This window comes from Tympanuchus pallidicinctus, unplaced genomic scaffold (genome assembly GCF_026119805.1).
Source record: "Tympanuchus pallidicinctus isolate F22 unplaced genomic scaffold, pur_lepc_1.0 scaffold40, whole genome shotgun sequence".
Taxonomy (NCBI): domain Eukaryota; kingdom Metazoa; phylum Chordata; class Aves; order Galliformes; family Phasianidae; genus Tympanuchus; species Tympanuchus pallidicinctus.
In genome coordinates this window covers 1,494,086-1,507,185 of record NW_026294759.1, presented here as the reverse complement: position 1 = coordinate 1,507,185, position 13,100 = coordinate 1,494,086, and the positions used below count along the sequence as shown (strand labels likewise).

At 42.6% G+C, this 13,100-nt stretch overlaps 1 protein-coding gene and 1 long non-coding RNA gene across 3 annotated transcripts; one reads left to right on the top strand and one right to left on the bottom strand.

The window, feature by feature from the left end:
• Positions 1–931: 931 nt before the first annotated feature.
• LOC128089941 (uncharacterized) lies at positions 932–7,881 on the bottom strand. Of its 2 annotated transcripts, none has more exons than XR_008210728.1 (4): positions 7,433–7,881; positions 6,568–7,336; positions 5,710–5,760; positions 932–5,018 (listed from the first exon to the last, which is right to left on the bottom strand). It is a non-coding gene; the product is annotated as an uncharacterized LOC128089941 (long non-coding RNA). The 2 variants fall into 2 exon arrangements; XR_008210729.1 differs by having other exon boundaries at positions 932–3,546.
• A 78-nt stretch (positions 7,882–7,959) lies between these two features.
• Positions 7,960–12,997, top strand: LOC128089940 (cystatin-A-like). Its single transcript, XM_052701821.1, has 3 exons — positions 7,960–8,077; positions 10,519–10,620; positions 12,778–12,997. Exons 1-3 carry the CDS (start codon positions 8,012–8,014, stop codon positions 12,904–12,906), a joined length of 297 nt encoding a protein of 98 aa, XP_052557781.1. The 5' UTR covers positions 7,960–8,011; the 3' UTR covers positions 12,907–12,997.
• The last annotated feature ends 103 nt before the right edge of the window (positions 12,998–13,100 follow it).

Genomic DNA, 13,100 nt, shown 5'->3' with positions numbered 1-13,100 from the left:
TGTTTTCTCATTCTGTCTCTAAGCCTTTCAAGAAATTCACTAGGGGATTCTTCCCTATTCTGCTGAACCTCGAATGCCATAGTAAAATTCTGGGACTTGGGTACCGCCTCCCTAATCCCGGTGATTATTATGTCCTGTAAGTCTTTCATATTTTGCCGACGTTGTGGATTATTACTGTCCCAGTTAGGGTCTTCCACTGAGTATTTTTGCTCCGCCTGTACCACCTCAGGACACCCAGCAGGGTTATTCCTTTCCCACTCTTGCACAGCTGCCCGCCTAATCATACCTCTTTCCTCTCCAGTAAACAATATGTCCATAATAGACATCATTTCCATCCATGAGTAGAAATTTGGCCCCAGAAATTGATCTAATTGCTCTGCTACTCCTATAGGATCCTCAGTTAAGGATTTCATTTCCTTCTTAAAATTCCTTCTCTGCTAGTGAGTGGGGAATTTACATAGCTTATTTCCCCTTGTCCCAGTGGAACCTCCCATAAAGCATACAAGGGGGCCTTAGTATGGTTAGTTTTAGGGAAGGGAAAATTTTCAATATCCGTTTTACATTGTTCTAACTCTTTCCTGAGCCCAGCATACCTCCCCTCCTGTGAAATGACCCCATGTGCTTCCCCATTTTCTCTTTCTGGGTCTACAGCCATTGCCCTTGGGGCTACATTGGGGTTATATGGGGGAGGTAGATTCTTTAGAGGGTCCCATTGATTAGTTCTCTTTTCTAGTTCCTCACCTTCCTGTTCTGGACATTTCCTTACTAGTAACAGACTGGCTTCTTGAATCCAACAAGCAGTGTAGTCTGATTCCTCCTTTGAAAAGGGGGTTTTATTCTTTACATATGAATTCAGAATCTGACACACACAATCTTCATCAGATTCATATTCTGGCCAGAATATTGATTTTCCCTGTATACCCTGTTTTTCCCCCTTGCCTCCCCTATTTCCCACTGGCTGGGTACTCCAGGTTCACAATCTTATCAGAAGGCAATTACATTTGTTAATTACTTGTTAATTTATTTGTTATTTGGTGTCAGTCCTGTCATCTCCAAGATGTCTCAACACTCTCCTTGTTCATTATTGATAAGGTGATTTTCTTCAGAGTCTTTGTTAAACAAAGAGTATGGAGGGGAGGTGCCCGATCTTCCTCCACACCTTCTTCAGGCACTCCCTGAGGCATGTAACGAATTGCCCCTTTTAAATTGTGCAGAACACTGTTGCAATGTTGTCTTGCTCCAGCTTATAGGAAGGAGATGAGGTTCTTTTAATATCTGTATATCCGGCATGAGATTAAGAAGCAACGGTTGATATGTTGGTCCAACCAGTTTATTATAAATCCTATAAAGGAGGGCGATAGAAAAGATAGGAAAGAAGCAAGAACTGCATAAAGTGGGGATAGTCACCACCAGGATCCAGCAGCGGTCCCGTTGCACGACGTTTCGAAGGTCCACGGCAGAAGCAGCAGGGAGGGGAGCAGCAGCGTGGCTGGCTTTGGGCAGCAAGCAGATAGCAGGAGACAGTCGCAGAGCCAATCCGGGAGCAAGCAGCAGCGCTCAGGTAGCAGGCCCAGGAGAGTCTGTCAGCATGCGGGAATTCCGTAGTGAGGAATCTGATGTCAGACACCCGTCCTCATGGTTTTCGATTCCACTTTTATCCTACTTGTTCTCCTGCCTATGTGACATCCCTGGGCTCTTGAGTTGAGTCATGTGAGTATCCCCTGAGATGGCCATCATCCTGAGATAAGCCCACACAAAAGAGCACTTCACAGCCATTTAGCTGCAGCTCATCTCTCTCTCCTTGCCCCGGCCTTGTCCATCTGTGTCCACCAGACAAAGGATTTCACAACCCTTGCCCAGGATTTGTCCATCAAAGTTCTCCAGAAAAAGGATTTCACAACCTCTGCCCAGGACTTGCCTGGACTGGTTCATCTGCGTCCCCAGCAAGCTTTGAGAAAATGATGTTTTACAGAATAATGTCTTACAAACGTGTGCGACATATATTCTCAATGCTGGCTATACATAAGTTGTTACTAGCTTATATGTATATATATACATACATATTACTTTACTTATATACCAAGTATGTGTTGTTGGGGAAGATTTATCTAGAGGATTAGCAATGAAAACTTATCAGAGAACCCCAATAAAGTAGAAAGGCACCTGAAAAGAACTATTAGTTCTAATAAAGGACCCAAACGGTAGAGAGGCCAGAAAATTAACAAAATCCTTATTTTGTTCTGATGCAGAAACAACATTCAATTCCCACACTGCTGTGAAACGAAAAGGAAGAATTTTTTCTGACACTCAGTGCTGTTGTCTTCTGTAGCCCTTAGGCACTCAAGACTGGTGAGATAGCTAATCTCTTTACAGAAAGTCTTTAAGGTTATAACTTGATTATCTTGAAGCAGTGTGAGGGAGGAGGCTTTTGACTGCTACCATAGGCTGAGACAAATAATTTCCTGGTGCTGAAGTTCAGATTTCTGTTTACAGTTAATGTATGATTTTAGAAATTTCTCGAATTCAGGGTCAGTATCAAGAGGGAAACCTTCTTGTTTTCAGAACAACACCTTGAAAGTTGAGACTATTATTCTTGTGATGATGCCGGCTGAATCATCAGATGGTAGATGAAGTTTTCTCTTCTCTTTTCACAGATCTTGAAATTTGGTGCAGACCATGTTTGTTCAATCATGGTCAATCATGTCTTAATATCGTGAAACAAGACTAATCTACTCACTTGGGCGTCCCAATCATATATTTGGAGCTGGCTTCATTTCTTGTTTAAAAATAACTCATAAACACATGTCTTGTTTATTCTGTTTTGTTTCTCTACTGGTACTTTTATTGACTACAATTTGTGTTTATCACTTCCAATTGCTTACACGGGACCACAGAGTAGTAGCCTACAAGCTGCAAAGCTTTTTTTCTTCCAAAGTTGAATAGTATATACTGCAAAATGCTGCACAGATTTAAGACCAGAAAGAATAGTAGCACTGCTCTTCCAGTTAACAGCAATGCACTTTTGTGAAAAGAAATTGCAATCTCTGCAAGTGCTAGACATACCTTGGAATTATATGTAATATCAAACATCTTTTAAACAACGGTGACACAGGGAAGCTTGTAAATGTTCTGCAAGGATAGCTGTTCCTTTCAAGGCAGTGTTCTAAATACTGCTTCTTTAATCTAGAGGTTTATGAGAGGTTTAGATGAAGGTTGCTGTCAACAGTTTAGGGGCTGGCTCAGCCCGGTTCTGTGACTAGCAGGACAGAGGGGTTTCACAAATCCACCCCTCTGGAAAAGGGAAACGGGGACCCCAAAATAATTAAAAACAGCTGCAATGATCTGAGGAGAAACTAATTTACTGATATATGCATTATGGTATATAATAATGGTATTGAAATACAAGATAACACAGTATAATATAATATAATTAGAATTGAAGATGATAAATCGAATATAATGAGAGAGAACGTCCAAAAGGTGGATAGGCCTCACCGTAACACTGAGGTGAGATGCACAGTCTGGTTGAGCAGCAGGGAGGAGAGCCTGGCAAAGAAGAGAGAGGTCAGATGACCTACCAAAGCCTTATATCTGCTCCCCTTGAGCTGAAATGATAGCAACACAGAGAAGAGGAGGCTTGGGGTGACCTTATTGCTCTCTACAACTGCCTGAAGGGAGGTTGTGCTGAGGTGGGTGTTGGTCTCTTCTGGTTAACTGGCGACAGGACTAGAGGGAATGGCCACAAGCTGTGCCAGGGGAGGAAAAATTTATTCTCTGAAAGAGTGGCCAGGCACTGGAATGGGCTGCCCAGGGAGGCGGTTGAGTCACTGTCCCTTGTTGGAAATGTCCAAATAACTTTTGTCGGGATGGTATCTCTGATAAAGCAGAATTTATTCACTATTGCAATGGCGGGCAACCTATGGACACAACACGACAGCCTTTATACCCTGTATACCCTGTATACCCTTGCCTCCCCTATTTCCCACTGGCTGGGTACTCCAGGTTCACAATCTTATCAGAAGGCAATTACATTTGTTAATTACTTGTTAATTTATTTGTTATTTGGTGTCAGTCCTGTCATCTCCAAGATGTCTCAACACTCTCCTTGTTCATTATTGATAAGGTGATTTTCTTCAGAGTCTTTGTTAAACAAAGAGTACAGAGGGGAGGTGCCCGATCTTCCTCCACACCTTCTTCAGGCACTCCCTGAGGCATGTAACGAATTGTCCTTTTTATTTTCACAGGACACTCTTGCAATATGTGTGACATATATTTTCAATGCTGGCTATACATAAGTTGTTACTATCTTATATATATATCCTTTAATTCTGTATTCTTATAATTTACTCCATCTACCTAATCTCTACATATATATATATACACACACAAATTACTTTACTTATACACTGAGTATGTGTTGTTTGGGAAGATTTATCTAGGGGATTAGCAATGAAAACTTATCAGAGAACCCCAATAAAGTAGAAAGGCACCTGAAAAGAACTATTAGTTCTAATAAAGGACCCAAATGGTAGAGAGGCCAGAAAATTAACAAAATTCTTATTTTGTTCTGATGCAGAAACAACATTCAATTCCCACACCCTGGAGATGTTCAAGGAACGTGTAGATGTTGTACTAAGGAACATGGTTTAGTGAGCAGTATTGTTAGTGAGTGCACTGTTGGACTGAATAACCCTGGAAGCCTTTTCCAACTATAATAATTCTATAATTCTATGATCATTGTTAATGTTGATTTCCTTCCATTCTGCACAACTCTATGTTTGAGAGAAAAAAAAAGTTCTCATGCCCTGAAGCCAAAACCAACAAGCCCATAAACGTAAAGTCCAATGAGTGATTTATACACAACATTAATGTATTTAGTACCTCTCCTAGAGTCTACCTGAGACTGTGACTTAACTTTGTACTTGATGCATTTCTTGCTAATCAGAAGCAAGAGGAAGAATGTTGCCCTGGATACTGTGCCACCATCTCTTTCCAAGGGAGTTAGTGAGATCTGCATCCTAGTGAATGAAGAAATTTGTAAAGTGGCCTTGTTTAGCACTGACGCTGCTTAGTTATTGAATGTATCCTGTGGCTTCTGACCTCAGTAAGGTGAACTAGCTCTTCCAGTTAGCTCGTCTGCCTTTCTATGGAAGTGTAGTGAAAACTCATCAGTGTTTGAGTGAATCAGCTGTGTGTTATGCAAAAGAATGAGGTTGAACTCATTGGCTTGAGTTATCATGTACTCCACAAAATGTGCTACGAGTATTTCATCTGGGGTGGTGAATTCAGAGGAAATGGCAGGCTTCCAGCTTGAGCACTTGTTCCCAAAAACTGGGAATATATTTCGGAAAGATGTTTACCAGGAGAACTATTTTTCCTCGTATGGCTTTTATTGAGTCACATAATGCTGCTGCGTTTGGGAAATCCTACAACATCTTTATCTGTAACATGCTCCTATCTCATTCTATATATCCCTGAATTTAGTCCCTTGTCAGCCCCAGTTTCTCAATCTCAAGTTATTTGTACCAAGAATAAACCTTGAGGCTAGATATGAAGTGCATGTTTGCAGTGTGTTGCATCACTTGTTATCTGTGAGGAGGTCAGAAAAGTGTAAATGGTACAACATATTGAATTACTTCCATGATTTTCTGAATGCAACCATATGTTTTGTAGGAAAGGTAATGGAATTAAATAGTTTGTGGTACTTACCTGAGCCTAGGATTATTTTTTTTCCCCTTCTGTCTCTGGCCATGCAGCTTCCTGATCAAGCAGAAGGAAGTAAAGTCACTGCACAGAAAACAAAATCTGCCTATTTAGAAGGCTATTGAGATCCTAGAATCCTAGAATCACAGAACAGTTTGGGTTGGAAGGAACCTTAAAGTTCACCCAATTCCAACCCACCGGCTGCAGGCAGGGTTGCCACCCACCATTTCAGGCTGCCCAAGGCTCCATCCAACCTGGATGGGGCATCCACAGCTCTTTGGGCAGCCTGTGCCTCATCGCGCTTTGAATGAATTCCTTCCTAACATCTAAAATAAATTTCCCCTCTTTTAGTTTAAAGCCATTCCCCTTGTCCTGTCACTGTCTGCCTGTGCAAATAGTTGGTCTCCCTTCTGGCTGTTAGTTTCCTTCATGTACCGGAAGGCTGCAAAGAGGTCTCCCCCAGAGCCTTCTCTTCTCCAGTCTGAATAAGCCCAGCTCCCTCAGACTTTCTTCATAGGAGAGGTGATGCAGCCATCTGATGATCTTTGTGTCCCTTCTCAGGAGTCGATCCAGCAGCTGCACATCTCTCTTATGCAGGGGGCCCCAGGCCTGGAGGCATTACTCCAGATGGGGCCTCACAATGGCAAAGTAGAGGGGGACAGTCACCTACTTCTCCCTGCTGGCCGCTTTTGTGCAGCTCAGGATGCAGTTGGCCTTCTGGACTGCCAGCACACACTGCAGGGTCATGTCCAGCTTGTCATCCTCCAGTATCCCCATGCCCTTCTCTGCAGAGCTGTTCCCAATGAGTTCTTCTGCCAGTCTTTACATGCCTGAGGTTGCCTTGACTCAAGTGCAACAACTCACATTTGGCCTTGGTGAACATCGTTATGTGTTCATGTGCCCACTCCTCAAGCCTGTCCAGGTCCCTCTGGATGTCATCTGTCTTGTCCCACACAGTAGGTTTAGAGGGAGGTGAATCCTTTTCTGTCTCCTGAGTCACACCTCTTCTAGTCAGCAGGGGTCTGCAAGTCATCCTAGACTCAGAGGAATAACACACATCAACTTGTTGAAATCTTTTTTAACAACAACTAATGCTCTCAGAGGTAACATTGGCTAATTTGCTAATTATGATTAATAGGAGTTACAGGTAAGAAATTATTAGGCAATGGCTACTGCACAGAGTGAAAGAGTAAAAGAAGATAAAGAGAAAAGATTTTAAAAAATGAGGAAAGAGACAGACAGACAGATACACAGAGCAGAGTGGCTCACTACTCCTTGATCCAACTATGTCTCGGTGCCAGGTGCTGATCTCCACTAGTGGTGGGTCATCCAGAGATTGTGTTGGTCAGCTGATGACTAATGACGACATTACAAACTCTTTCTTATAGTCCAAAGAGCCGAGGCTGCTCTTCTGCAGTGATGGCTCCTGGCTTCAGGATCTCAGCAGAAACTCCCTTGTTACTGTCTTCTAGGCCTTGCAAATTTAAGTCAGCAGGTAGAGGAAGAAGGGAAAAGCCAGCTTCTATTTTGCCTTCATGAGATACAGTAGTATCATCTCCAAATCTCTTGTATCAGCTGGTTGCATTTGCTCTCAGGACAAATCTTCAGCCAATAAACACTCCTGGGCCTTCCCCTTCAAAGGCAAACAAGTCCAAAGAAATGCTTTCAAATGTAGAACTGTCCACAAAGTGATGCTGATTGCCAAATGCTGATTTGAGACATTCCTTACCTGTCTCAGACAACATCCCTTCCTTCTATTGTGTCAACTGCACCACTCCGCTTGGTGTCATCAGCAGGCTTGCTGAGTGAACTCAATCCCATCATGATACAATTTCAATGAGACTTGTGCTAAGGAAGTTTCTGAATGTTTTCTGCTGATCTCGGATGGTGTTGGGAAACACTAGGTGTGACTTTGATCAACTTCCTGAGTGCATGGGATAGTCACCTGCATGTGGGTGGAGAGGCAAGAGCTTCTGGTTTCAGCCCAAACCAACTATGTTAAATTATGGGGGATGGAGACACTCATTTACTCTTTTTTTATTGATGTGGAAACATTATGCACATAAAATCTGAAAGTGTTCTTTACATTTTGTATGGGTATAATTGCAGCTTTACATGGCTTTTGCCTCTATTTTCCCCATTTCTCTCCCCCTCTTGTTCAGTAATGGTAAGCTCCGTATGTTAAACGTCATATGATTCAATGACACATGTGTATGTATTTATAGGAGGTGCCTAGGTACTCTTCCCAGACTTCACTGGACATCCCTTCTCAGAACCATTGTACATCTCAAAGAAGTTTCCTGCCACCATGATGACTGGAGGCTTGTCTGACCCTAAACCTGCTACTCCAGAGGTCCAGCATATTGCTGACCAGGTGAGTTGAACCCTGCCTGAATTCCGTGATGAATTCTGTGTAAAGGGCTGAATCTTGAATCTTGTGCGAAGCTAGAAAGACCAAGTGGTGATACTGAGTGTTTAAACTGACAAAGCTGAAAATGGGGATCTCTGTGATTGCCAGTGTGTATTTTCTCAGCATTTTGGAGAGGCACTGTGCCAACAAGATGAAGCCAAATCACTTTCTTTCTTTGTCTGTGGATAGGCATAGTGGTGGCTACCTTTAGTTACTTCTTGCATATAGGTAGAAGATCAATCTACTATGTCAGCACTGAGGTATTTGAAGGGAGAAAATTCCTCACATCATTGATAACCTGCAGATCCCGTTATGCTCTGTGGTGTAGCAACTCTTAAAGTGCTATAAGGTGCACCCCAAGGAGCTGGAGAGGGACAAAAAGGTACAACAACGCTCCTTTCATGACACCTACCAGGTGATTCCAGCAGTTGCCTTCACCCTCACAGTTCTGAGGGATGAGTTCTTCCCTCTGCAAGCTGCCCACAGTGTAACTTAAGCCCTCCTTGAGGAAATGCATGTAAGAAGCAGAGCAGCTGAAGATGCTGGCTGACAGTGCTGCACACTGCTGCGTGTGCAGGGCTCCAGCTCCCTTTTTTGAGGTGCCTTAGGGGATGGTTTTTGTACCGGCACTGCTCTGTGTTTCCTGCAAGCTTGCAGGCTGTGAGCAAGCAATGAAGGAGCCAGAGTAGGAGAGCTGGGCTGTGTATGGGGCAAGGCATAGCCAGCAGGAGATCCTGCCAATAGGCTGTGTAGGCTGGACATATAAGTGGGGAAGGGTTGGAGTATGAAGGAAGGAGACAGTGGGTAATGCAGACAGGCTGGTCAGTGGGGAGGTCATTTACTACAAAACAGAAAGGGGAAGGGTTATCTAAAATTGTTTGGGAATGTGAATTGAATTGTTTAGGAGCTGTATCACTGTTCCTTCTATGTAGAACACTGTAACATACGAATAATATGGTGCTCTGCTACTCTCAGTATCTTTGGGAAAATGAAAATGAATTATTCTTCACCATTTATTTTCTACAAGGTGAATGTCTGCCTTGTGCTGAGAGCGGGAAAGAGAAGTCTCCGTGGTCCTCCCAGTGGCCCTGATCCTCCCCCTGCAACCCTTTCACTGGCTCTGTTCCTTTGCAGAACCTCACACACTGCTGCAGAGCCCCCTTGAGGTTTCATAGGAAAAATACTGAGAAGGCATGAGTTGTGTTTGGGCAGCCCTGCTGTGCTCCCAGCTGGATAAACGTCACCCTTTAATAATGTCATTCTGTATGGTTTTATGCTCTGCTAAGAGTGGGAGCAATTGGTATGATTTGAATGCAGTTATGAAAAGTGTCTACAAACTGTGGTATGTTCAGGACCTGTCAGCTCTTGGGATTATGTAGTTGTGTACTTGCACCTTTGCCTTCTCTGTAGCCTAATCCTTAGCAAGCTGGGGGATGTTGTTTGTTCAGTCTCATTGTTTTATAGCTGTTGCCTAAAACTGAGGAAAACTGAGGAATGCTTGGGGTTTAAGCAGTTGTTAGATAAGGGCTTAGAAGCAGCTTTTTTTCCATTTGAGGATTAAGAAGCTGCCTGTCTGCATGCCTGGTTTTACGGAAGGCTATGACAAATGAGGAAATAGTGGTCAGAGTTCGTGAGACATCCTGAGTCTGGAGAGGAGCAACACTGATGTTTTTTTCTACTGAGGCAGGAACCAAGGGTACCAAAAACACCACAGTTAACTTCTGCCCCTAGCAGCCTCCAAACCCACCTGGCTGGAACGGGACTGGAAATCTTCCTGTTTTCCGGAGTCAGCAGCTCCTGAGCTGGAAGTATAACTGTCTGCTGTCTGGGACAGAAGCCACATGGAGAAGCCTCATTAGTGTGCAAGAGGAGCAGATGGCTCTGAGCAGTTACTTGAATTAGAGTAAGAGGTTATGAGAAACCTGCATATGATTAATGGAAGTTATTGGAAGAAACGTTCAGATGAGGGACATGGTTTAGTGAGAAATATTGGTGATAGGTGGATATCTGGACTAGAAGATCTTGGAGGTCTTTTCCAACCTTGGTTGGAATGGAACTTGATTATTCCAAAGCTACATTATCTGCAGCTGCTGTGTAGCAAATGGCTCATGATGTTTACACAGGTCTGGCACTGACCTGTGGCAGGATACAGTTTATCTGGACAGCTTGTAGGGAAAAAATCTATGAGGAAGACTAATTGTAGATGAGATGTTAAAGAGTGCTGGAGGTAATATTTAAAGTAGGAAAAAGAGCTGAAGACTTGGATGTACACTGAGTTATTTTGGTGGTTCAGAGTTTAGTTCATTACGGGTGTATGCTTGGAAAGCTGAAAATTTGGAGTAGTTGTCAGGAAGGAAAAGCTAAAATATGAACCTACCAACCATTTTTTCCCTTTCTTTTTACAGGTGAAGCCACAATTAGAAAGCAGGGAGAATGAGATCTATAACATCTTTACAGCCATAATATACCGGACTCAAGTGGTTGCTGGAATCAACTACTTCATTAAGGTTTGTACATATGATAAGAGGGACTACTTTGTAGTTAAACAGTGTAGGTGACTTGCTTCCATTTCTTGCCACCATGCAAATATTTCTCTTATGTGACTAATGGAGGTAGGAGTATCTCCATATATTTATAAAGTTCTTCTGTCACCACCATACAACAGGAATATAAAAACTTAAAAAGCATGAACAGCTTCTTCAGATGTGAATGATAACTTCTTGCAGGATCATCTCAGAGACTATGGATTGCCTTATCAGTTCAAATTATCTCTACCAGCCAGAACTCTGCTCCTTTTCTTTTCAAGGCAATACAGGGGCTTTCCTATTGCCTTTCCGTTCCCTGGTAGTGATTATTTCAATTAATTCCAGGTCAGCCGGAGGATCTGATGGAGAAATATTATTTTAATGTAATGCAAGCATCCCAGATTCTGCTGACAAGGGCTGCATGCAGGCATGTGTCCATGCTTTAGTTCTGTGTCATCTACTGCAGAGGTACAGCCTGCATGCTAGTTCTTGCTTTATTTAAAAACAGTAACAAAAGACAATAAAACAACAAAAAAAATTCAACAACCAAATCAACAAAAAAGCCAACACTTTCATTTGTGAAAGAACGCTTCACTTGGAGTCCTCTGATAGTGGGATTCATTCTCTTCTGGAAAAGCTTACCCATGGATTTGAGCAGGTTTTTCAGAACTAGCATGTAAGAAGTTAAAGAGCGTAGTTTGCAACCAGAATGGAAGGCAGGAAAACATTGCTAAGAGGAGGCTGGCTTTCTGTAAGTAGAGAAAACACTGCATCTGTGTGTGGCTGTGTGTCAGCCACTTGACGTGCTCCCTTGACGTGAAGAGAATTGGCAGTTGAGGTTTGGGGGGCAGTGCTTCTGCAGAGACGCAAGCATTTGCTCTCATGTTATTTGATCCGTGGAAGGGCAGACACTGCCAAACTCTCCTTAAAATATCTTCTCACAGTTAGTTCTACATTCTCGGGGCACTGGGCAATTGTCATATTATATGGCTAATCTGAGCTCTGCTTAAATGAATGTTTATCCTTGTCTTGCTCCTGTGAGATGAGCCTTCATTTTTTGGGCAAAGTGCTGATGAAGAGTAACAATTCACAGAAAGCTGTGGTAAAGCTAGAAGTCATGTGTGGTTGCATTTCTTCCCTCAGCTCTGTCTTATTGCTGAGCTAGGCAATCACATTTAAGTGCTTGCCTTGGTTCCATGCTAAGCCTCATGACCAAGCTGCTCTTAGTATTGACTGGCATGAGCTCTGTGACAAGAGCCATTCTTTGCAATACTTTGGAATTTTCCACATTACTAATATTTTACCAACAGACTTACAGCTGAGATGTAATCCAGACCAAGACATAGTGCCATGCTGTTGTCACCAGAAAGCATGTGAAGACCTGTTAAAGCCAAAGGCATTAAAATTTTCTTTCATACTGTGGACCTCTGTAAGAGTTAAGCACCTGTTGTACTTGGCTCTGCACAGAGGAAATAATGCACAACTTTGTAGGAAATCTTTGTAAGGACTTTTCTGGAGGGAAGGGCAAGTTCATTAAAAAAAAATTAATTCATAAACTCGTGGTCATTCCTGCAAGCACAAAAACATGTCACGTTGCCTGGCCAGGCACCAGTGTGTTTGGAGTGATTCTGAAGACAAGAGATTTGGCTTTCAATTGTCACTGCTTCTCTACAGTGTTCCTTAGAACCATGTGCTGGTTTTGGATAGTTCTTTCTGTATCTTGTAGGAACTCTCTGGGTCTTGTCCCCACTCTGAGTCATTAGGATTTGCTTGTTGGCTTTTGTCTACTGATCCAAGAACTCTGAGAAGTTTCAAGCTGATGGACTGAGTGGAATCTTGATGAGTTAAAAAGATAGGATGCCATCAAAACATATTTCCTATTATTCCTTTGGGTGCTTCCAAACCTGGGCAGTCCTCATTTTCCATTAACATGAATCTGAAGTTTTTATAATGGTTTATTACAGTCTCTATTACATAGAAACATAGTTTCTATCATGATCTACAGCCCAGACTTGATTAAGAATTGCTTAAGTGGAATTGAAGATATGCCTAAAATTAAGTTCTGACAGAACATATTCTTGAGTATACACATTTTAGTTATTCACATGATCTTCACTCTCCTGCTGTTCTTGTTTCCAGGTCCAAAATTCTGATAATGGGTACGTCCACTTAAAAATATTTCAAGCCCTTCCTCAGGAGAACCAAGGTCCCAGCCTTACCGATTATCAGACTGGCAAAACCAGAGATGATCCTTTGGTCTACTTCTGAGGGTGGTGAGGAATGGTTCCTCACTTCTGCAAGTCACATGTGGATTCTGCCTGTTGGCAAATGCATGAGAATAAAATACATTTGAAAGCTGTTCATCTAGCATGTGTCATGTCTGGATCCGCTGCCTGGCTAAAGCTTCAGGGGGCTCTGAAGTACTAGCCACACCTGCTTCTGCCACCTACACTACTGTAGCT